Raw genomic sequence first — 25,569 nt, forward strand, 5'->3', positions numbered from 1 at the left:
GAAGGAGGACATGGGTACAGGGGTGAGTTGGTCAGGAGGAATAATTTCCCGTGTCCACAGCCAGTAGGGTAAGTCCGGTGGACAGCTTAATGGCATTTTCCTTCCCTCCCTTCCCTTTTCTATTCCCTTCTTTCCCTTTTCTTTTTGATGGGGTCTTGCTGTGTTGCCCATGCTGCCTTTAAACTCCTGGGCTCAAGCGATCCCCCTGTCTCAGCCTCTGATTAGCTGGGACTAGAGGTGATTGCCACTGTGCTTAGTTAATGGTAGTGAGGATGTTCCCAACCAAGAAATGATGACTGTTTGAGGTGATGGATATACGGGTTACCCTGATCTGAGCATTACATGTTGTTCACATGTAATTGAAATGTCCCACTGGAGCCCATAAATATGTACAATTTTTATCTGTCAGTTAAAAGTAATGTTTCTAGGCACTGGGGATTGAACCCAGGGATGCTGAACTGCTGAGCTAGATTTCCAGTTCTCTTGGTTTTTTATTTTGAGACAGGGTCTCACTGAGTTGCCCAGGTTGGCCTCAAACTTGCCATCCTCTTGCCTCAGCCTCCTGATTAGCTGAGATTCCTGTAGTGTGCCACCATGACTGGCTTTAAAAAAAAGAGGAGAGAAAAAATGTACAAAGAAACACTTCAGTGAGGAAATTATGATTTGTTGACAAAACTATGAAAACTAGTGACATAAAAAATTGACAAGTCAAATATAACTCTGATACCATTCTGCATTTCCCAGTTGTGCAGTGTTCTTGATTGACCACCCACCAACGTTTTCTGTATCTATGGGCAGTACTTTTATTCAGTTATTAAAACAGTTTTGATGACAGTCACATGTAATTATGATGACCAGGAAATCAATTTCCTCAGCGATTACTTGGCACAGTGTGCTCGCCAGCATGGTGAGTGCAGAGGAGTTAAAAACAGAACAGCGAGCCGGGCACCATGGTGCAGGCCCGTAATCCCAGCGGCTCTGGAGGCTGAGGCTGGAGGATCACAAGTTCAAAGCCAGCCTTGGCAATGGTGAGGCGTTGAGCAACTCAGCGCTCCTTCCCCTTGTTCTAGTGACGGGCTCTTTCTGACTACTGCTCTGCCTGGGGTTGTCCCTGGATGGCCCTGGGAACTCGCTTCTTTTCACTGAGCTCGTTGTCCTTGTGCTGTTTGGGTCAGAAGCCTTGGCAAGTGCTTCAGTGCAGGGGCCACACAAGGGCTTTTCCCTCTGGACTTCTTGTCTGGTCCTGGGGCATGAGCACGGATGGCATGGAAACCACTGTGGCTTCTTCCATGCTTCTTCCCGTCTTGAGATGCTGATCAGTGGTGTCTGGGGACATGCACCACTATCAGGTGGGCTATCAGGTGTTCATCCAGTGGGCTCTGGCACATTTCACAATCAGATGGCCTGTCCTCCCTGTGGAGTTTTTAAGCTTCTTCAACCTGCCTTCATCAGGAAATATCTTCCTGTTTGCTCCTGAGGGTGACCAGAAAGCCAGTCTGCATCTTTGGTCACTGGCTGCTATCAGGCACCTCACGTCTGCTCATCAGTGCTCATCACAAGTGTCAGGGCTTGAGGGTCTGCAACCTGGGCCTGCTGATTTCAGGGCACCATGGATTCTACGTCCCGCCTGTATCAGTGTACTTTTCTAAACCTCTTGCTCCCCAGCCCCCCCCCCCCCTCTTTTTTTGGTATCAGGGATTGAACCCAGGGGTGCTGAGTTACTGAGCCACATCCATTTTATATTTTATTTTGAGACAGGATCTTTCTAAATTGCTTAGGGCCTCGCTAAGTAGCTCAGACTTGTGATCCTCCTGCCTTAGCCTCCCGAGCTGCTAGGATTACAGGTGTGCACCACCATGCCTGGCTTTCCCCAGCTCTTTCAAATCAATTCCTGCCCCCTGGGCTTTGTCCCAGGACAATTTTGGTCCCCCTGGCTCTGGGGCATAGATATCGGTGCAATCCGTCATCCTGATCTCTGGTTTCTTCCACTCTTCATCCTGCATGTCTGCAGCACCTCCAAGGGGGTGATGCATTTTGAGACAATGCTTTCTTATTGGTTGACCATTGTTTTCATCAGCACTAGACACATCATACTTCTGAGAAGAGAGTTTATCAAAAGAAAAAAACTCTGGATACAAAGAATTGAGAAGAGAGTTTATTTAAAAAACTTCTGGATACCAAGAATCTCCCCAGATAGGACAGATGACGACATCATTAAGTTAGTGGCTTTTTAGGCCTTGGTGTGTACATGTCGCTTAGGACCTCTTGGGATATACCAGGATGGAGAACATCTGTTTCCGCTTCTGAAACCCTGTCTGCCCCTTGCCTCACGGGAAGCGCTGTACATAGGCGCTGCTAAGGGTGAGAACACGTGCTCTGAACTCCATGTCATCAGCCACAACTGCAACAGCACAAAATTCTCCTTGCAGGCGTTCAGCTGTTAGTGTTTTCAGAAACAGAGTTCCACGATTACTATCATTGTAGTTCGTGGTTGCAGACATATCCATAACAATTACATGGACAGCTAAGGCTCCTACCTTAATGCCTCAAACACCCAAATCTTCAGGTCAGAGTAACTGTAGTTGGTACAGAAGCCCTGCCTTGGGCCACAGTCCCAGCCAGTGCACTCACCAGCACGCAGGCTGGGGCTTGGTGGGTGGGGCTGGAGGCCACTAGGATACTCTATTCCCTTCAACCAAGAATGGAGGCAGTTCCCAAAAGTGCATGCAGTATAAAAGAATTGAGTGAGACCCACAGCGCTTTGGAAGAGAGGAATACACAGGAATATGTAACAGTTTCTTCCCTCTAACTGCCGTGGGGATTTGGCTTTAAGCTTCCTGACACAAAGGCAAAGCTGTAGCCGAGCTGGTTGAGCCCTTTCCTGTTGGAACTGTGAGTCCTTCTGCCATGCTGCTGAGATGGCATCTCAGCCCTGATGACAAAGATGGTAGAACTAAAGCAGTCTGGAGGGTATCTTTTCTGTTTTAATCATTGAAAACCTCCTCTGAGCTACTGACAATCCCATTACTGGAGAGTAGGTGTAGGGCTGGGCCTGCGCCAAGGACTGACCCTGCTGGGGCCTGGGTGGGTGCAGCTTCACGAGCATCAGATTTCAGTCTGGAGCCAAGGGTTGGGTCTGGGCTCTCAGAGCCCCATGGTAGCAGGAGGGAAATCCTGTGTGGTCTGTGGAGACTGATTGGGGTCCAAAGCTACAAGTGAGAACTAAACCAGTTAAAGATGTAAGACTTTTGGAAAAACCATTTACTGTATGTACTTGAATCCTGCCAGCAATTCCTGAGCATACAGTTGTGTATGTGAGTGTGTGAGTGTGTGTGTGAATTTTCACTGTGCTATATTGGCACATCTGTGTGAAAGCAGATGTAAAGTTTATGCTTAAATTTCTTAACTTTTGGGCTTAGTCATCTTTTGACAAAGTAATCTAGGATAACCTTATATTTTAGTTTCTAACTAACAATAATAAATAAAAAGGACACATTTATGTCAATATATTGGCTCACAGTGTACAGTGGGTTTAAACATTTCCTTTCTTTGTTTCCAGGATTTTGACTCCTTCTTCTCTGCAAAAGAAGAGAATATTATCTATTCCTTCCTTGGCTTGGCTCCCCCTCCGGGCTCAAAGGTAAGCTTGGTCCCCCATTGGGGCTCAGTGCAGGGTATGATAAAGGAAGACAGAAATCGGCAAACAACACTGGTTAGTAAATGGTGATCTTCAATTTACAAAATCACAAAAGTTTCACAAATTTTGTGAGATTTATGAAATGCTTCATGAATTTGCCTGTCAGCCTCCTATGGAGACCCTGCTAGTCTTTTCTATATTGTTTCTGTTTGGGTATATGTGTTGCCAAAGCAAGAGCTAACATGATTTTAGCATACCATATTCTGAAAGATTCTTTCCCCTAGTGATAATGCAGAATATTTACTAAAACAAAGTTATGCTTTTTATATTTTTGATGTTTTCACCATTTTATAATAAATTTTATAAAACTTAAGAAACTTAAGAAATGTTAGGGCTGAGGATATAGTCAGTGGTAGAGAGCGTACCGGGCATTTGTGAGGCCCTGGGTTTGATCCAGCACTGCAAAACCAAAACCAAAACCAAAAAACAAAAAATAATCTTAAGTGTTTTCATAAAATATGTGAAACTAAGAATTCTTAGCTTGTGTTTATGAAATTATTTTGTCATGAATTTGCTTCTCATATAGCTTATGTTAATTTAATAATAATAGATGCCCTTAGGTTAATCATTTCTACTTAAAATGCTCTGAACTTGCTTTTTAGTGGATAAACAAGGGAAAAGCAAGAGCTAGACTCAAGCACAAGCCAGATCCTGTCCCATCAGGTTGTTTCCTTGAGTGTCGTCTCATCTTTGAACACATATAATTAAATAGGAAATCACTCTAGTGAAGCCAAGGCCACCATCTGGATGTCCTGTGTGGATCGCCCATTTCACCTGGGGGGTGGCCACTGCTCCGCTGGCCTCAGCCAAGACTCATTCACTGAATTCAGTTCCCACTTGGGAAGTTCGCAGAGTCCCTCTGGTGCCTGCCTGCCACCAGAACTGGCTTCCCCTCTCCTCTCTTCCTTCTAGATGGTTCTCCCTTCTCCTCTCTGCCAGGTTCTCTCTCTCAATAGCCATCTATCTCCCATATTCCCACCACTTCGCAGTCCCCTCCCTCCAGACCTTGTGGTGGGAGGGGAAAGTCTGGTTTATGTCCAAAGGCCTATTAGGGGGTTTTCTAAACAAAGTGACTTTGCTGTCCCAGGTCAATAATAATGTGGCAAGGCCAGGCATGGTGGTGTGCATCTTTAATCCTAGTAGCTTGGGAGGCAGAGGCAGGAGGATCGTGAGTTCAAAGCCAGCCTCAACAATTTAGCAAGGCCCTAAGCAACTCAGCAAGACCCTGTCTCTAAATAAAATATAAAAGGGGTTGGGATGTGGCTCAGTGGTTAAGCGCCCCTGGGTTCAATACCTGGTACAAACAAACAAACAAAAACCAAAAAACAAAAGTGGCAAAACTTTGAAAAGAAAGTTTTTTTTTTTTTTAAGCCTTAGGTCATAGGTCAAATTCTTAGAGCCACTTTTTGCACCTAGATTCAAAGGGAGAGAGTCAGAGTACAAAAATGTATTCTCTCCCTACTCACAGCAAATCCCAGGAATCACATTTTCTGCATTTCTTCCCTTTGCAATGTTTCTTCTTCCTATTATCTTTTTTATAGCATTAGGATTTCTTTCTTTCTTTTTTTTTATGGTATGGCTCTAGTATTCATGACACTTAAAACTTTTCTCAAATACTCTATCACATTGTATCATAATTGGTTTATTCATTCCTATACTTTTTATTTTTACTTATTAATGTATCATAAATTTGTTTATGCAATTACAAGCTCATACTATTGTTTAAATAGTTTATAAAACATTTTATTGTGTAAATGTAACATAATTTTCTGTTCTTTGCTTACAATTTTGAACCTTTGATTTATTAATTATAAATAACTCTGCAGTGATTGTGGCAGGGAAATAGTGTTCTTTCTTTTGGGGTATTTCCTTAGGATAAATCCCCAGTAACCCTTTTAGTGAGACAAAGTGCACAAATATTATTATGGATTTGAAATGAGCTACCAAATTGTTCTGTCAGAGGATTATACCATTTATCCTACTATGACATGGTAGATCAACCTCACTGTTCAGAGATGAGTGTGTTTAATCTCCTTGATCTGAGAACATTAGGTTCTATTTTTAAAAATTGCTTTTGATTTTATTGTGCTACGAAGGGGATTTAGTCTGATGAATTTTCATCTTAAGTATGGTTTTGTAACTCAGCATGTATTTTGTTATATTTTTTATTGACAAATTAATATTTATTATATACAACAGGATGTTTTGAAATGTTTACATTGTAGAATGGCTGATTTGAGCTAATTTACATACACATCACCTTACATACTTATCATTTTATTTGTGGTGAGAACAATTAAAATCTAATCTTTTAGTGATTTTCAAAATATAATATATTTTCATTTACTGTGGACATCATGTTGAACAATAGATCTCTTGAACTTATTCCTCCTAACTAACAGGCTATATATATATATATTTTGGTGCTGGGCATTAGATCCCAGGGCCTTGTGCATGTAAGGCAAGCACTCTACCAACTGAGCTGTATCCCCAGCTCCAGAAATATGTATTTTAATTTTTCTCTGAAAAGACTCTCTTTTAAGTAATAAAATTAATTTTTAAAAAATATTTTTTAGGGGCTGGGGTTGTGGCTCAGCGGTAGAGCGCTCGCCTAGCATGTGCGCTTGATCCGAAGCACCACATAAAAATAAATAAGTAAAGATATTGTATCCAACTAAAAAATAAATATTAAAAAAAAGAATTAAAAAATTATTTTTTAGGGTCTGGGATTGTGGCTCAGTGGTAGAGTGCTTGTCTAGCATGTGCGAGGCCCTGGGTTCGATCCTCATCATCACATAAAAATAAATAAACAAAATAAAGGTACTGTATCCAACTCCTTCTAAAAAATAAATATTAAAAAATATTTTTAGTTGCAGATGGACACAATATCTTTAATTTATTTATTTTAATTAGGTCTATATGACAGCAGAATGCATTTTGATTCATTGTACACAATTGCAGCACAACTTTACATTTGTATGGTGTACACGATGTAGCCTCACACCCTATGTGCAGTCATACATGTAGCTAGGGTAATGATGTCCATCTCATTCCACCATCTTTCCTGCCCCCAGGCACCCTGCCCCTAGGCACCCTCCTTCCTCTCCCTCCCCTTTGCCCAATCAAAGTTCTTTCATTTTTCCCATGCCTCCCGCTTCCTGTTATGGATCAACTTTCACTTATTAGAGAGAACGTTTGGCCTTTGGTTTTTTGGGATTGGCTTCCTTCGCTTAGCATTATATTCTCCATCTCCATCCATTTACCTGCAAATGCCATAATTTTATTCTCTTTTAATGCTGAGTAATATTCTATTGTGTATATATACCACAGTCTCTTTATCCATTTATCTGTTGAAGAGCCTCTAGGTTGCTTCCACAGTTTAGCTCTTGTGAATTCAGCTGCTATGAACATTGATGTGGCTGCCTTACCATATATAGTATGCTGATTTTAAGTCCTTTGGATATAGACTGAGGAGTGAGATAGCTAGGTCAAATGATGGTTCCATTCCAAGTTTTCTAAGGAATCTCCATACTGCTTTCCATATTGGCTGCACCAATTTGCAGTCCCACCAGCAATGTATGAGTGTGCCTTTTCCCTCACATCCTCTCCAACACTTATTGTTGTTTGTATTCTTAATAGCTGCCATTCTGATTGGAGTAAGATGAAATCTTAGAGTAGTTTTGATTTGCATTTCTCTAATTACTAGAGATGTTGAACATGTTTTTTATATATTTGTTGATTGAGTGTATATCTTCTTCTGAGAAGTGTCTGTTCAGCTCCTTAGTCCATTTATTGATTGGGTTGTTTTTTTGGTGGTAAGTTTTTTGAGTTCTTTATGTATCCTGGAGATAAGTGCTCTATCTGATGTGTGTGTGGCAAAAATTTTCTCCCAAGATATGGGCTCTCTGTTCACCTCATTGATTGTTTCTTTTGCTGAGAAGAAGCTTTTTAGTTTGAATTCATCCCATTTATTAATTCTTGATTTTATTTCTTGTGTTTTAGGAGTCTTTTTAAGGAAATTGGGGCCTAATCTGACATGATGAAGATTTGGGCCTACTTTTTCCTCTGTTAGGTGCAGGGTCTCTTGACTAATTCTTAGGTCCTTGATCTACTTTGAGTTGAGTTTTCTGCATGGTGAGAGATAGGGGTTTATTTTCATTTTGCTGCTATGGATTTCCATTCTCCCAATGCCATTTGTTGAAGAGGCTATCTTTTTTTCCACTGTATATTTTTGGCACCTTTGCCTAGAATGAGATAACTGTATTTATATGGGTTTGTCTCTGTGTCTTTTATTCTGTACCATTGGTCTACATTTCTATTTTGGTGCCAATATCATGCTATTTTAGTTACTATAGCTTTATAGTATAGTTTAAGGTCTGGTATTGTGGTGCATTTTGCTTCACTTTTCTTGCTAAGGATTGCTTTGGCTATTCTGAGTCTCTTATTTTTCCAATGAATTTCATGATTTCTTTTTCTATATCTATAAGGAATGACATGGGGATTTTAATTGGAATCGCATTGACTCTGAATAGCACTTTGGGTAGTATGGCCATTTTGACAATATTATTTTTGCCTATCCAAGAGCATAGGAGATCTTTCCATCATTCAAGGTCTTCTTCAATTTCTTTCTTTAGTGTTCTGTATTTTTCACTGTAGAGGTCTTTTACCTCATTTGTTAAGTTGATTCCCAAGTATTTTATTTTATTTTTTTGAGGCTATTGTGACTGGAGTAGTTTTCCTAATTTCTCTTTCAGAGGATTCATCACTGATATAGAAATGTATTTGATTTATGGGTATTGATTTTATATCCTGCTACTTTGCTGAATTCATTAATTAATTCTAGAAGTTTTCTGGTGGAGTTTTTTGGATCCTCTTAGAATCATATCATCAGCAAATAATGATAGTTTGAGTTCTTCTTTTCCTATACATAGCCCTTCAATTTCTTTTATCTAATTGCTTTGGCTAGAGTTTCAAGGTCTGTGTTGAATAGAAGTGGTATAAGAGGGCATCCCTGACTTGTTCCAGTTTTTAGAGGGAATGCTTCCAGTTTTTCTCCATTTAGAATGATGTTGGCTTTGGGTTTAGCATAGCTTTTACAATATTGAGGTATGTCCTATTATCTCTAGTTTATCTGGTGTTTTGAACATGAAAGGGTGCTGTATTTTGTCAAATGCTTTCTCTGCATCAATTGATATCATCATAAGATTCTTATCTATAAGTCTGTTGATAAGATGAATTATATTTATTGATTTCTGTATGTTGCATCATCCTTACATTCCTGGAATGAACTCCACTTGATCTTGGTGCACGATTTTTTAAAAAAATATGTTTTTGTATGTGCTTTGCTAGAATTTTATTGAGAATTTCTGCATCAATGTTTATCAGGGATATTGGTCTGAAAATTTCTTTCCTTGATGTGTCTCTGCCTGGTTTTGGTATCAGGATGATACTAGCTTCATAGCCCTAGCAATATGTATTTTTATTTATCTCTGAAAAGACAGTCTTTTAAATATTAAAATTTATTTTTTAAAAATATTTTTTAATTGCAGATGGACATAATAGTTTCTATTTGTTTGTTTATTTACTTATTTATATTTTATGTGTTGCTGAGGATCGAAGTCAGGACCTCACATGTGTGAGGCAAGTGCTCTACTGCTGAGCTATAATCCCAGCTGCAGAATTGATTTTCTGTTAAATTAATACAAGTATAATATGTCAAGGTCAGAGTCCTGTAGCATTTTTATAAAAACAGGAGGCCCTGCTCATTTGTCCCTGGTCAGAACATGCTGCAGCGTCTCTGCTTTCCTTCACAGGTTGCTGGGGTGCGGAGGGCCATGCAGGGGCCGCCCACGTGACCCTTGTGTCCAGAGCTGCTGCGAGGAGCCTGGTGCAGTCTGCCTCCTCATCCTTTGTACCTGTCCGTTTTCCTTTTCCCCAGTTCTGGGAGGTTTGGGGCCCTCTTTTTCGTTTTGAGGTTGCAGATGAGATGCCTGGTAGGTCCTGGGTGTACTGGGCCTCATTCTGGAAATTCTTCTCCCTCGGTTCTAGAAAATGAATGTTTGGGGAGTCTTTCTGGGGGGTCATTTTTCCTTAGTGTCCTCTCTTTTCCTTTTTGGAAGTATTCTTGTTTGAATGTTGGACCTCTTGGATTAATCCTCTAATTATCTTCAGTCTCCCATTTTCTGTGGCTTTTCTACTTTCTGGGATATTTCCTCAAGTTGTTGCTTTTTCTTCCCTCTGTTATTATTTTTTTCATCTCTCCTATCATATTTTTACTTCTTCTTTTTTTTTTAAGAGAGAGGAGGGGGGGGAGAGAGAGAGAGAGAGAATTTATTTATTTACTTATTTATTTTAGTTCTCGGCGGACACAACATCTTTGTTGGTATGTGGTGCTGAGGATCGAACCCGGGCCGCACGCATGCCAGGCGAGCGCGCTACCGCTTGAGCCACATCCCCAGCCCATATTTTTACTTCTTGAGAGCTCTTTGTTTTCTTTGGATGTTTTCTTATTAATTAGCTTTCTGTTTTTGTCAGATAAGTTCATTATTTTTCTGAACTCTGATTTTATTAAATACATATTTTTTCCCACTTATTTTATTATTGGTGCATTGTAGTTGTACACAGTGGTGAGATTTGTTGTTACATATTTGGGCATGCACACGATAGAGCAATATAATTTGGCCAACACGACTCCTCAGCACACCCCCCTCCCTCCCCATCTCCCACCCCATGAACCTTTTCCTCTATTGATCTCCCTTTGGTTTTTAGTACATCTACCCCAACTTTGTTTTCCTTTTTCCTCTCTAGCTTTCATATATGAGAGAAAACATATCTTCTGAGTTGAATTATTTTGCTTAACATGATGGTCTCTAGTTCCATCCATTTTCTTGCAAATGCTGTAATTTCATTCTCATTTATGGCTGAATAAAATTCCATTGTGTATATGTACCACACTTTCTTTATCCATTCGTCCATTGATGGACACCTAGGCTGGTTCCATAGTTTGGCTATTGTGAATTGTTCTGCTATAAACATGGGTATGTATCACTGTTGTTTGATTACTTTGATTTTTAGGACAAATACCTTGGAGTGGTGTAGCTGCATCATATGGTGGTTCCATGTCTAGACTTTTGAGGAATTTCCATACTGATTTTTGTAGTGATTGTAGTAATGTCAAAATGTTCCTTTTTTCCAAATCCTTTCCACCATTTATTGTGTTCTTGATTACTGCCATTCAGACTGATGTGAGATGAAATCTCAGTAGAGTTTTGATTTGCATTTCCCTAATTGCTAATATTGTGAACATTTTTTCATGTATTTGTTGGCCATTTGTATTTCTTCTTTTGGTAAAAGGCATTAGATGCATTTTTTTGGGGGGGTGAACTGAATAAATTTCCTATGCTAAAAAAAATCACTCCACCCAACCCCGATATCATTTTCAAATTCAAAGGGGAAACTGATCTTTATAACAGAGATCTATTGATCTATTGATTAACAGAGTAGTCACACCCAGCATCACCCCTGGCTGACCCACAACACCTTGCACCAACTGCTGTGCTGTGAACGTGAAGTACATAGTCTCACCTGCCAGGTGTCCTGCAGTTTCTTTAATAATTTGTTCTTTCAGGAATATTTATTTGAGCACATGCTGGCTGGACATTGGCCCAGCTGACCGTGGGTTTTATGGTTGAGGGCGAGCTCTGTGTCAGCACCCTACAATAGAGGTAACAGCTGTCTGCATGAATGTGAACATAGACTGCCAATCTCAGGCTTCTGAGCAGCCTCCACTGTGGCTTGACGGTGGCCTGTCCTTTGCAAAACTCATGCTGAAGTCTGATTGTCATTGTGGTGGTGTGAGAGTGGGGCCTGCAAGGCGCTATTAGATTGCTAAGAAGGACAAATGCCTTTCTCTCAGAGTGAGCTCTTATTCCTGTGGCACTGGATTAACCACCTTTAGGGCAGGGTTATAAAACGGAGCTACTTCCACCCCATTTTTTCCTTTCTGCATGTGTCTGCTTGCCTGTCTCTTCCTGCCATGAGTTGAAGCAGCCAGAGGTCCCAGCTGACTTCATGCTGTTGGACTTCCCAGCCTTTAAAACTTTGAGCCCAAATAAGTCTCCATGGGCTGGGGATGTGGCTCAAGCGGTAGCACGCTCGCCTGGCATGCGTGCGGCCCAGGTTCGATTCTCAGCACCACATACAAACAAAGATGTTGTGTCCGCCAATAACTAAAAAATAAATATTAAAAAAAATAAGTCTCCATCCTTTATAAAATACCAAGTCTCCACTATTCTGTTATAGTGACAAGAAATGGACTAAGAAAGTATCTTAAAAGAGTCTGAATTTTGCTTGATACTTAAAGATCTAGCAGGAGCTAAGTAGGCAGAGAGACAGTGAAGGCACTCTGGGAAGAGAGACGGCCTGGAAGACAGTGGGATCCAAGAGCATGTGGCCATTCAGGGGGGTCCTCCTCGGGGTAGGATGAGGAGCTTTTGGTAGAACCTGGGGTCTCAGGTGGGTGAAGACCAGAGCCAGGCAAGTGAAGGAGGCAGGAGCAGTCCTGCACCGGGCCTTCCACTCCCCAAACTTCTGTTCACACAGCTCAGTGCAGAGTGGTTTGTGTTTTGCAGAGCCTACGACTCAGATAGCACTGTAGACGTTGTTAGAGAAAGACACAGGATATGGGACCGAGTTTACACCCTCAGAGCCACTTGCAGTTCACAACTCAGAGCAGGGGCTCAACTCTGAGACTGGAGGCAAAGACTGACAAACCAAGTCAGTGAAACATTCCAGAGCTGTCAAGCACCATTCTTCAAGTTGTTGGTAGGACAGTTTTATTGCAACTTGCCTTTTTAAAAAAACAGCCTATGTTTTGAGACCTATCCATGCTAATACATGCAAATCCATTTCATTCTCTGCTGTGATTCATCTTATCCCATTTTCTTTTTTTTCTTCTGGAAAGTAGTTTTAAAAACTTTAATTTGTTATATATGTCAGCAGAATGCATTACCATTCATATTACACATATAGAGCACAATTTTTCCTATCTCTGGTTGTATACTCCATTTTTAAAAAATACCTTTTTTCTATTTATTCATTTGTATGTAGTGCTGAGGATTGAACCCAGGGCCTCACATGTGCTAGGCAAGCACTCTACCACTGAGCAATAGCCCTAGCCTCTCCCCTCCCATTTTCTTTTAATATCTTTTTTTACCTCTGACAAATTTTTATGGGATACCCTGTGATATTTCTGGGTTTTTTTTTAAATCTTTTTTTTTTTTTAGTTGTAAATGGACACAATATATCTTTATTTATTTTTATGTGGTGCTGAGGATTGAACCCAGGGCCTCACACATGCGAGGCAAACGCTCTACCACTGAGCCCCAGCCCCAGCCCCTGAGATATTTCAGTACAATGTATACATCGTGTAATGTTTAAATAAGGCTAAACATATGTGTCATTTCTTTATGGTGAGAACGTTCAAACTCCCTTCTTGGGGCTTTTTGAAATGTGCAGTGTGTTATCACCGTCTACAGCCAGCCTCCTGTGAGCAGCACCCCAGGACTTCCTGCTCCTGTCTGACTGTAACTAAGTTCCCATTGGTCAACCTCTGACCGTCCCTCCCTCACTCACTCCTCCTTTTCCCAGCATCTGGAAACCATTGTTCTACTCTCAATTTCTATGAGACCTACTTTAAAAAATTTCTCCTGCGTAAGATCACAAGGCATCATCTTTCGGTGCCTGGCTTATTTCAGTTAACATGATGGCCTCTGCTTCCTGGTTCCATGTTATTGCAGTGATCTCAGTGTTTGCTCCCATCCTGATTTGTACTTGGAGTCGTGGTATTTCATGGAATTCTCCTCACAGGGAAGAAAGGGGTGGCCAAAGGATAAAACCCAGCCTAGAGGGACCTCAGAGGCTGTCTAGTCCAGATTCTTCTTTCCTCAGAGGAGGATCATGAAGCACAGGGGCGGAGGTGACTTGTCTGTAGATGTCCCTATGATAACAGCGCAGCCTGTGCTGAACTTGCTGCTGTTAGCGTGGCTCAGGGTTACAGGTGTTCACTTGGGAAGGTACTTCAGGTACCCTTGGAAAGGCGGACACTTGATTTATGGAGATGCTATGGCTTGTCCCAGTGTCATATTGTCATAAACCACATTGTAGAGAAGAATCAGTGAGGGTAAATCATCTTGCTAGGCCACATGGAGGAACTCCTGACAATTATGCAGAAACACATATCTAGAAAATGATACAAAGTGTTGTAAGCAGCATTATTGCTTTTAGAAAAAATCTCCTTGTCTCCAGCAGGCTGCCCCAGGTCAAGTACCAGGCAGGGATTCCCAGGAAGCTTTGTAAGCTAGTGTTTGCTCCATAAAGTCTACCTCCATTCTTTAAAAGCGTCTGTTCACAACTGATCAAATGAACACGCTTCTTGATATGCTATTTCAGGAAGAGCCTTGGTTGCATAAGCAGGGTTTTGAGTTATGCCCTGGCAAACAGGAAAATAGATTCCTATTAAAGCTATGCAAATAACTGTACTGCCACAAAAAGTAAAATGTATTCCAATTTGACAAGTAGAGTCAATAAAAAATTTTGAATTCCATAGGGTTGGGCAGGGAGAATAAGATGTCATATGTTTCATTTTGATTTACATATTCAGAAAATTGAGCATTAAAATAACACCAGCAATATTCCAAACAAAAACTCCTCTCACTTGTCATCGCTTCATTTAGTCCTGAGTGACTGATTCTTATTCCCCAGGGTCTTGGGGTAGTGGTCTCAGGGGCCCATCTGCTCTTAGTGTGCTGGGCTTGTCACGCTTCCTCTGGTGTGGTCCCCATGTTCTTTATGTGATGCCCTCACAAACCTGTATCCAAGTACCTGCCACCTGATCCTTTCCTGCGGTGCTCTGAGCTGTTGTTCTTCCTGGGAGAGGGAACATTCGCACCTGTAGCCGATCACAGAAAACTTCCAGGGAAGCATCGAAGTAAAACAAGCTAAGGAAAACATCTTAGATGATAAAAGACTTAAAATGAGTGTGATTTATTTATTACTGATTATTTTTATTTTTTATTATTTATTTATGTTGTAAAAAAGAAATTATATTTAGAAGTAGACAGCTGGACTTTGTTTAGATGATCCCAATTTTGTTGGCGACGTCCAATGCATCATAATCAGGAGCCAGTCGAACATATGCCTTTTTCTCTCCATTAGGCCTGATCAGGGTGTTAACCTTGGCCACATCAATGTCATAGAGCTTCTTATTTATTTATTTATTTATTTATTTATTATTAGTTGTTCAAAACATTACAAAGCTCTTGACATATCATATTTCATACATTTGATTCAAGTGGGTTATGAACTCCCATTTTTACCCTGTATACAGATTGCAGAATCACATCGGTTACACTTCCACTTTTTTACATACTGCCATACTAGTGTCTGTTGTATTCTGCTGCCCTTCCTATCCTCTACTATCCCCCCTCCCCTCCCCTCCTCTCCCCTCCCATCTTCTCTCTCTACCCGATCTACAGTAATTCATTTCTCTCTCTTGTTTTTTTTCCCTTTCCCCTCACATCCTCTTATATGTAATTTTGTATAGCAATGAGGCTCTCCTTCCATTTCCATGCAATTTCCCTTCTCTCTCCCTTTGTCATAGAGCTTCTTTATAGCTTGTTTGATCTGGTGTTTGTTTGCCTTGACATCCACAATAAACACAAGTGTGTTGTTGTCTTCAGTCTTCTTCATGGCTGACTTGGTGGTCAGAGGGAATTTGATGATGGCATAGTGGTCAAGCTTGTTTCTCCTGGGGGTGCTCTTCCGAGGATACTTGGGCTGCCTCCGGAGCCGCAATGTCTTGGGTCGCCGGAAGGTAGGTGACGTGCGGATCTTCTTTTTATGACTGTGGACACTCTTCAACACTGCTTTCTTGGCTTTCAAAGGTTTTGCTTTGGCTTCAGCTTTCGGAGGGGCAGGAGCTTCCTTCTTAGCTTTCGGCGCCATCTTGGTGGAAGGGCTATTACTGATGATTTTTAAAAGGAAAAGACTTTAGAGTTAGAAAAGAATAATGCTCTAGATGAGAAAATTTGGTTGTCTCTGTGGCATGTAAAGCAAAACAATGATGTCAATCCAAAGAAGTTTTAGAAAAATGAGTTATGAACCTAATCATTGAGCCTATTTTCAAAGAACACACAAACACTGTATCTAGTTTCTTAAGAATGAATGAACTCAAAGGAAATATCAAATTACTCAGAGACATAATGTGTCACAAAGATACCAAGCATTTGGAAGGAATAGGTCGTAATGAGATGCAGTGTGGCTGGAGCAGGCTCTGAATGTCTGTGTAATAAAAAATAAAAGTAGGTAATGGGCTCCCCAAATGAAAAGCACCGTCCTGAGATATGCTAGATTCAAATGAAAGAACAAGACCTGTGACCTGGTTAACATTTAAAATGAGTAACTATGACTGATAATTGTACCATGGGTGCCTGATATTAGGAGAGCGGTGCTGGGGGGGGGTGTCTTCCTGTGTTATTGTACCGGGGGAACATTGTCAAGATGGCAGTGGAAAGCATCCAGGTCTGTGTGTAATTAGATTCCCCTCACTGGCAGAGATAAGCAGTCATAACAATGTTGAAGCACGGCATTCACAGGATGCTGGTGGGGTGACGGCTCAGTCTCAGCATTTTTATGTTCCAGCAAGTGCTGTCCCCATGGAGCCACCTCACGAAGTCCTAATAATGTTCCCAACAGCTGAACCATTATCACTCACAAGAGCTTTCAAATCCCTCTCTGAGGTCACATCTCCATCTGATGAGAAGGACACAGTGATATTTTGAGGCAATGTGATTTATGGCCCAAAGTGATTTGTGATTAAAAGTTTCAATACTAGTTTATGATATGATTATTGATCTCCTGTCGAAAGCAGTTTTGACAAATGGCAAAATATCTAAATAAGTACAGTGATTCCCAGGCACCTAAAGAAAGCCATGCTAACCAGAGCATTCAAATGTCTTGGACTGACAGTGCAAATGGCAGAAGCAGGAGACAACGGTGAACGCTGGGTGAGACCCATCAGAGAGATGGATTTGCAGCACAAAAATGTGTTCTGGAATTTGTTAATTTGAACCATAGTAGATGAGAAACAGATCACAGATGCCCTTAAGGCCCATGTTATGGCCCAAGAAGAACTGAAGGAGAAGTACATCCAACTTGACATAAAGCAAGGAGAGATGAATCATGGTGAAAGGCCAGAGTCTGCAAGCCAGGTGCAGGACCTGCTGTGTGACTAGTAGGAGTTCCAGAAGAACAAGAGGCTTCAACTGCCCAACTCATCTGAGATGAGTCCTTCTTGACACTGGCAAAGGCAGAGTGGTGCTGAGGGTTTGGCAGGTCCTCAGGAGGTGCGTCCCAGCTGCAGGAGGGGCCTGGGCACTGATCTGGAGCAGCCTGGAAGTGGAACCCTCTCAATCCCCCTCCGTCCTGCCGTTGGTCCCAGCAGTGGTCAACAGAGGTGCCTGTTGCTGGGCAGAGCAGCCCTTGGGAGCTGACCTCGCTCATGAGGAGCAGGGAGGAGGGTAGATCCTGGCAGCTAGCCTCCACCTGGCTGCACCCTAGAAGCACTGGGCAGCTGTTAGAACTAGGAAATGCCACATCCAAGGTCAATTAGGAGAAAACCTCCCATAGGGAGCTCCCAAGTGAATTTAGTACTTTGCCGATGTCAAGATTACTTCTATAAATGAAAAGACATAATAGAAAAATACAAGAATTTTGGAAGGGGATCTGTGAGATCTGTGAGATACTCACACTGAGGATGTCGTTTTTTGGACTGCAGAAAAGCAGAAGCGAAAGGGGATGTAGGTGCCCTGGAGGGCTCATCTCAATTGGGGAGGGCAGGTGAAGCCTCTCGGTGGGGACCATATTTGATTGGGATGCAGGATTAGTTTAATGATGACCATTTTGAACAGGAGGAGAACACTGGGATAGAAAAGCCTTCCAGAACATTTATGTTCACAAGGCTGGGGCAGAGCTGGGAAAACACTTACACAAGTAGAAATGAGGAAAGGGAACACTAAGGGAAGACGGCCGCAGCAGAGGAATTGGGCCAACTCTATCAGTTGTTCTAATACATCTGAAAAGGCTAAAATTTCCTAGGCGGGGAAAGAGAGTTTGGAGTTTTTACACTGTTGTTCTACAATTGACGAGAGGGTGTTAAGATCGCTGACTCTGACTGTGCATTTTCTGTTTCTCCCTTTAATCCTGTCAATTTATACTTCATGTATTTTAAAGCCCTGTTGTTCTGCATATTAATATTTATGGTTTTTATGGCTTCCTGACGGACTGGCTCTTTTATGTTTGGTATATGCCTCTTTGTCTCTGTAGTATTGTCTCTATCTGGATTGTGCATTAGTAAAGCTATTCCAGATTTCTTAGGTTTACTGCCTGCATGGCATATTTCTTCCATCTATATATATATTTTTTAAATTTCTTTTTTTCTTGTAGATAAACACACATTTTTATTTTATTTATTTATTTTTATGTGGTGCTGAGGATCAAACCCAGAGCCTCACACATGCCAGGCAAGCGCTCTGCCACTGAGCAGCCCCACCATCTGTATACTTTTGACCTACCTGTGTCTTTGTTTTCATAGCGTGTCTTCTGGAGACAACAGAGGTTAGGTTTTGTGCACTTTTATTCATTTTGACAATTGGCATATTTGGTCCTTGAGCACTTCAATAATCATTGACATAGTTGTGTTTGATTGTTTATTTATTTATTTTTTGCAGTACTGGGACTAAACCCATGGGTGCTCTACCACTGAGCTACATCCCATCTGTTTTATTTTGAGAAAGGGTCTCGAAAAGTTGCTGAGGCCGGCCTTGAACTTGCTATCCTCCTGCTTCAGCCTCCCGAGTCACTGGGATGATAGGCTTGCACCACCACACCTGATGTTGTGACTGTGTTTAGATTTGCCACTTAATTTTAGTTTCCTGTTTGTGCCTTGTTATATTCCTCCATTTCACTTTTTTTGTGTCATTTCTTTTGGGTTATTTGGCTATATTTCAGAGTTCCCTTTTAATTTGTGCATTGTCTTTCTAGCTATACCGCTTGGCACACTTGTGGTGGTTCCTCTGGTGTTATAACGTAAATTCATCCTGTCTCACAGCCTAGTTAGGTTAATATTATGACACTTCAGGTAGCAGGAAGAAGCACCGCCACGGCGATGCCCACTTACTGCTCCCCATCTTACTGTGTGGCCCATTGACGCCTCCCTTCCCCTCTGTTAAATGGTATTGTGTTTTTGCATCAAGCAGTCCTGTGTATTTTAAAGGAAGCAGGAGGAAAGAGAAGCGTTTCTATTTCCCAGGTGCTTTTCATTTCTGATGCTGAGACAGGGGAGTTTCCTTTCATCCTGATGGCGTCCTTGAGCCCCGTGGCCCTGCTTGTGGAGCAGGCTGCCGCCCGAGCTCGTGGCTGTCTTTACCTGGATTGTCTTGGTTTTGCTCTCATTCTTGAGGGGCTTTTTCACAGGACACAGAATTCTTAGTCTACAGTTACTTATTTTCCTGACAGCACCTTACAAATGTTTTTTCCCTTCCACCTTCCTGTCTGCATAGTTTCTGGTGAGCCTTGATGACTGGAAGTCCTGTTCCCTGGCCGTCATTTGTGGGTTTCTCTTGCTGCTCTCAAGACTTTCCATTTATCCTGCATTTGCAGCCATGTGGTTATGATATTCTAAACCTGGTTTCTATGTACTTATTTCTTTTTCTTGTGTGTGTGTGTGTGTGTGTGTGTGTATGTGTGTGTTTAGTTGTAGGTGGACACAATACCTTTATTTTATTTTTATGGGGTACTGAGGATTGAACCCAGTGCCCCATGCATGCCAGGCAAGCACTCTATCACGAGCCTCAGCCCCAGCCCCAGCCCTGTATTTATTCTTATTGATTCTGTGAATGTATATCTTTCACCAAATTTAGGAAATTTTCATCTAAAAATACTGTTATTAGTGCATTATAGTTCCCCATAACAGTGGGGCTCATTTTGACACAGCCACACAGGCATAGAAGTCAGTTTACTCCAGCTCAGTCCCCAGGGCCTTCTCTTTCCCTTCCCTCTTCCCTCCCACTGATTCCCTTCCTCGACTCTCCTGCTGTTCCTTTTGTTTATTTGTTTATTTAAATTGGTGCCTTATGGATATACACACAGGTGGAATTCACTGTGGCGTATTCATATATGCTTGCAGCATGATTTTATCAATTTTATTCTGCAGTTCCTCCCTTTCCCTGAACACAGGTTTCTTAGGAGGGTGGGAATGGCAGATATGTATATGGCTTGTTGTTCTATGAGCTCCAAATGTGTTTGTAATAAAAATAACTTGATATTTCAAAAGGCTGGGAACCACTTCATAATTCAGCATCAAGGAGGAGGCGTAGACCCTAACTTGTGATATGACATTTTCTGCCTTTATTTTCTGGTCTCTGAAGCAGGTGTGGCCTACGTCCTCAGGACATAGTGTTGTCGCTGTGAATAAAATGAAGGATGCAGATAAATATAACTTAAAAAGTTAAAAGACATTGAAATGAAAGTTACAGTCTTCAAGAAAATTCTGAAATGTTCTCAATTTATATGATGCAGGTGGCAAAATCACCGGAGGAAGCGTCTTCCCTTCCCAATGGTGATGTAGTGGGAGAGGCAGAGAGCACAGCAGAGGTAAGGCCTTGGGCTGTTATGTGGAACATCTTCTCCCATGCCAGTGTCTTCATAATGGCTGCTTGGTCTTAATGTTTCTCTGTGTCTGTCTACCTGTCTATCATCTATCCACCCATCACATATGTACATCCATCCATCCATCATATCAATCTATCCATCATCCACCCATCTATTTATCCATCCATCCATCATATATATCATCCACCTGTCCATCCACCTGTCCATTCATCCATCCATCCATCCATCCATCTATCCATTTTCCATCTTGTCCACCTGTCCACCTGTTTATATCAATCCATCTGTATACCTGTTATCTTCATGATCCTTAAACCGGTGAATTGAGACTCCTCCCTCAGGCAGCTTATTACTGTAACGTCCATAAGTCTATTGACTTTTGCCCACAGACCCAGCCAGCAGTGTTGGTGTTCGGTGAGGCCATGCTTTCGCAGCGAAGTGAGCTCCTGACTAGGAGGACTCTCTGCTTCATTTCTGTATTGTGATTTAAATAAGAAAACCGCATTGGGGGTGGCCTGGATTTTCCTCAGGTGCTTACCTAAGATCAGTGATACGCTGGGCCTCTCTTATGACCAGGGGACAGAGAAGGCTGAAAAAGGCGGAGAAAGCGAGGCACAAGGAGAGGGCGCTGAAGGTGCGGGCGAGCTCCCCGAGTCCCCGGAGAAGGTGAGGACTTGCCTCTTTGTGGGTCTGTCTTTGGATTCAGTGCTGTCCTTTTCTTACTGGGCTCTGCCTGGAGCAGGAATTGTGCTGCACTCTGGGAACACAGTGGCTAGTGCAGAGCTGAGCGTGGAGCTGGGAGGAAGCAGGCCATTTTCATTCCAGTGCTGGCCACTGGGGACCAGGTTCGGAGTGGCTGAGAAGGACCCTGCAGCAGGCCTGGAGGTCGCCAGCCGGTCAAGGCTTTGATCCCGGGTTGTGTTGTGAGGGTGGTTTGGATCCTGTCCTTGGTCAAATGAACATCCTTAGCTCCTGCTCCTACTATATATCTCCTCAAGAGCCAAGGTGGGGTGCATTTGTGGGGTACTTCGAGGAACTTGAGAATAAAAGGGGGCCTTGGGAGAAAGCTGAAACTCAATTCAGTCCAATCAAGGGAATAGAAGGTCCCAGCAAATCCAAGGCACAGGTTTCCTTGTCAGAGCTAATGGGATGGGGAGTGGGGGTGGGGGCTTAGAGCAGATAATGGGGAACCACATGGTACACTTATTTGAGGAGTTCAGGACATGTGACTTGGGTGGCCATGGCTGCAGGTGGAGCCTAGTGGAGCTGGGGCAGGGTGCGGGCCTCGGGTGAGCTTCCCTCTAGAATTTCAGGGGGGCATCATGAGAACTTTCTAAAATGTGGGGAATGTAGTAACTTGTCCACATTTGGGTTTGGCATTTATCAAGGTGAAATTATTTTATTGTAAGGTCACATTATTTGGAGGTTCATTCTTTGCCACCCCCAGAGGCTCCCCGGCCTGAGGCTGGGCCCCTCCTGGCCCTCTGAACCCGGCTGCCTCCTCAGGCCTGCTCCCTCCTCCCCACCTCTTCCTGACACTCACCACCACTGACACCTGGCCTCCGTCTGGCTACCCGCCACCAGCAGCCTGGTCCCTGGCCAGGTTCCCAGCAAAAATAGCTGCTTCAGGAGGAAGGTCCCGAGACGTCCCTCTCCCGAGGCTCCCCGGAGGCCTTCTCAGAACAACGAGGTGCCGTTTCTGTGGTGTGCTTCCCACATTAACGGCTCACAGAGACTCCAGCTCTTCCGAGGTTGGCTTAATTAACCTGGTCATTACAGTTCTCTTTTAAAAAATGCTGTTGTCAGTATAGTTATTTGCCAACCATAAAGGTCAGTTCATGCCTTGACCACAGAGAACCATCCGCTGAATTCTGATATTTTCTAATTTTGTGAGCTGAGGCTAGTCGTTGGTTATTTTTATTTTTTAAATTAATATATCCCACCTCATCCTAGGCGGTCAGAGGTAGGAATGGCAACGCATACATGCATTCATTCAACACATTTTTTGTGTGGGGGGACTGGAGACGGGACCCAGGGTTTGTGATTGCTGGGCTCTCCAGGAGCCCACGGCCAGCCCCCACTCCACGTTCTGTGAGCTGACCAGATGGAGTGGTGCAGTCCCAGGCTAAGCAGAACTCCGGGGGCGGAGGGGCGGTGAGACAGCAGAGCCCTGCCCCCACCAGCATCTGCTCTGGCAGAGCCTGAGATGAGAACATCCAAAGCCCTTTACAGCTCACTTGACCTTTTGAAGCTATTTCTATCAGTTCTGTGATCAGTTCCTTTCTCATTTTCAAGAAATAAAGCTGAATTTAGATATTGGTATAGAGTGCCAGGTCCCTGTCATTGCTGCTACTTTACCTTAACAGCTGAGACTAGTAGTTATTCCTATAGGATCCTGACTGCCCCCCAGCCAGTTCTAAGGGTACCCCTACTTTTAATAATAGATTGTTTCAGCTGGATGCAGTTAATAAAAATAACTGGATTTAGGAAATTGTAAAGCTCTACAATAATCAATAGTTCTGTGCTGCTGGTGAGGCTGGGCCTGATTGAATTTTTGGTAACCCTGTCCTCTCTTCCCTTAAAAGTTTTTTTTAACCAGGTCAGATTAAACTGGAACTTTGGTCCTCTATAGACAAGAAGAAAATGACTGTGCTTTGAGAGCCAAGAGTTAATGGCCGAGGAACCGTGCCAGTCACTTTACTCACACTGAGGGGGCTTTCTCTTGGTTCCAGACAGTGGCGGGCACTGGAGGTCCAAAAATGAACAGACACAGGTCATGACCCAGGGGCTTGCAGTCCACCAGGAGACAGATGAGTAAATGGTGTTTGTGGGAGCTGATAAGAGGGTCCCTAACTCAGTCTCAGGCTGGAAAGTCTGCCTTGCAGGGGTCATTTTGAGCAGTGTCCTGTTGGGGGGCATGTGAGAAAGTATGGCTGAAAGGGAGAGTAGGGAGTGGTGAGGTGGAGGGGCGAGGTGGAGGGGGAGACTGGAGGGGGAGGCTGGAGGGGGAGACTGGAGGGGGAGGCTGGAGGGGGAGCCAGGGGCAGAGGACTTCTTCTAAGCTATCTGGATCCTCTTGTGAAGCACATTGCCAAACATGAGGCCCCAGAGGAGGTTTGTTGTCTGGACCAACTCTGGCCACAGTGTGGAGAACAGATGGATATGAGGATGACCGGCCGAGGGTTGGGGGTCACTCAGGGGCTCCTGTCAGCAGCCAGGTGAGCAAAGCTGGCAGACCTGGCAGGAGGGACGAGGCACCAGCAGGAGTGGGCGGCATCAAGGGCTGCAACCCACAAAGGCCCTGACGGCAGCGCCTGGGTGTCTCAACAGACGCTGGACTCTATTCCTGGACATGACACTTGACATGTCACCACGGGTGCTTAACATAGAGGCTGGTGTGGAGATCCCCGGTGCTGAGCCATCCTCTTGTCTGACTCAGCTTTGGCCGCTGTGTCAGGCGCTAGCGTTCTCTGCCGCTCCCTGAGATCTGGAGGTCTGTTCTGGAACTGGCCCCAAACGTGAGGCTGGCCCAGCCGATGTGGCAGTGTCCTGGATACTCTATAAGTTGCCCTCTGTGATTTTGCTCTTTCTGTTACTGGCCCCGAGAGGCTGCCTGGTAGAAGAGGAGGACACTACATTAGTAATCAGGAGACCTGGAGTGGCTCCCGATCATGCCACTTACTTGTCCTGTGACTTTGGTAATGACTCTGTGGCCTCAGGACCCTCATCTGTCCAGAGAAGGGCTGGTGAGGTTGGGCCTGAGTCTTTGGTGATCCCACCTTCTCTTTCCTCGCAAGTTTCTTCAACCGGAAATCAGTGTTTAAATACTAAATGGTTCAGAAATGCTATCATTTTGTTCTTATAGAGAAAAAGTTTTTGGTCTGCTTTTATTCATCAGTTCAAACTGAAACAAAAGCATACTTGTAAGGGCAGAAGGCAGAAGAGACATATTTTTGTTAAAATTTTTAGGTCACTTGCATATATGATTTGAATTTACCAACTAGCTCTGCAGTCGCTGCTGTGCTTCTGTAGGAGTTCTGCAGACAGAACTGTACGTTTTAGTAAGCAGCACCACTACTCCATTGTGTTTTGTCAAGGAGTTTGATTAATGGAAAAATATCTTTAAGCTCATAATGTTTCAATAATTTGAAATATGACCTGAAATCAGTAGAGATCTCCCAGTGTACATGCCTTTACTGCTTACATATTTCATGAATTAATGAATATGTTGCTCATTTTGATGGGCTTCTATTTTAATACAATTTGCCCAATTTTGAGATTCAACTTAAAACTTACTTGAATTTATATTTTTTCCTTCACTTTGATTCACGGACCTAAGGAAGAAGAGGGAGAGACCGCAGCAGAAGAGGTATGTCCATCACCTTCAACAGTTGTGTGTCATCAGCTTGATACAAACATTTTTAGGTGACAGAGTCGAAGCTCTAGCCACTGTCCCCTTGTTCTTCATAAATAAGGGAGACGGTGTAACCCACACAGTCAGAAAAGCCACTGGTGACCTGCTGAGAAGGGAAGTAGGTTGGAGGTGAATTCACATGAGGGAGGTGGACTGAGAAACAGGACCTGCCCGAGGAACCTCTCTAGCCTCCATGAGAGGTCCAGAGGTCAGGCTGGGCCGGGCCAGGGCGCTGGGCGGAGAGTTGTTCTCATCTTGTCCTTTCCCACCCTGTTGGACAGCGTGGTGCATGCAGCTTGCCCAGTGCCGGTGGTGGTGTGAATGGCCTCCTGTTCATCCTGTTGAGGCGGGAGGGCTTCCTGCCCTGTGCTATGGGGATGGACGTGTGACAGCAGGCACTGGACCCTGCAGTGGGCGTCTGTTAGCCAGGTGCCCACACATACTGGAGGAGAGGACACAGGCAGTGCAGGGCCAGGCTTGGGAGTAGTGCAGATGAGCAGGCCCTGGGAGTTAGCTTTCCGGTGTCTAAGGTGTGGGTGCCACAGGAGGTCGGAGTTGGTGTGTTGACTAATGCCAGAGGGTAGGCAGGCACTGCACCTGGCCCTGGTGTGCGGGGCTGTTAATCCAGGCTGTTAATTCATGGACCTAAGGAAGAAGAGGGAGAGACTGCAGCAGAAGAGTACGTCCCCTTATTTATGAAGTCTGCAGGAGCAGAGTGAGTGTGTGGCGGGGA

The 25,569-nt window shown here is 43.3% G+C and overlaps 2 protein-coding genes across 2 annotated transcripts in view; one reads left to right on the top strand and one right to left on the bottom strand.

The window, feature by feature from the left end:
- The window catches only part of Sh3bgr (SH3 domain binding glutamate rich protein), a 51,340-nt gene that overhangs the window by 18,848 nt on the left and 6,923 nt on the right, over positions 1-25,569 (top strand). Inside the window, exons 3-6 of the mRNA XM_026399393.2 lie at positions 3,560-3,640; positions 20,333-20,407; positions 20,999-21,088; positions 24,762-24,791. Coding sequence (XP_026255178.2) covers positions 3,560-3,640; positions 20,333-20,407; positions 20,999-21,088; positions 24,762-24,791 — 276 coding nt within the window. The remainder of the gene's footprint in view (positions 1-3,559; positions 3,641-20,332; positions 20,408-20,998; positions 21,089-24,761; positions 24,792-25,569) is intronic.
- On the bottom strand, positions 14,829-15,700 carry LOC113190215 (large ribosomal subunit protein uL23-like). Its single transcript, XM_077795053.1, has 2 exons — positions 15,366-15,700; positions 14,829-14,961 (listed from the first exon to the last, which is right to left on the bottom strand). Exons 1-2 carry the CDS (start codon positions 15,698-15,700, stop codon positions 14,829-14,831), a joined length of 468 nt encoding a protein of 155 aa, XP_077651179.1.

Source organism: Urocitellus parryii, chromosome 2 (genome assembly GCF_045843805.1).
Source record: "Urocitellus parryii isolate mUroPar1 chromosome 2, mUroPar1.hap1, whole genome shotgun sequence".
Classification (NCBI taxonomy): domain Eukaryota; kingdom Metazoa; phylum Chordata; class Mammalia; order Rodentia; family Sciuridae; genus Urocitellus; species Urocitellus parryii.

Bases quoted from the DNA above. Each gene is read 5' to 3' on its own strand.
- LOC113190215 (XM_077795053.1), bottom strand. From the start codon at position 15,700: ATGGCGCCGAAAGCTAAGAAGGAAGCTCCTGCCCCTCCGAAAGCTGAA. The intron at 14,962-15,365 runs AAAGAAGCTCTA...TAAATAAATAAA, and splicing joins CACCAGATCAAACAAGCTAT to TAAGAAGCTCTATGACATTG.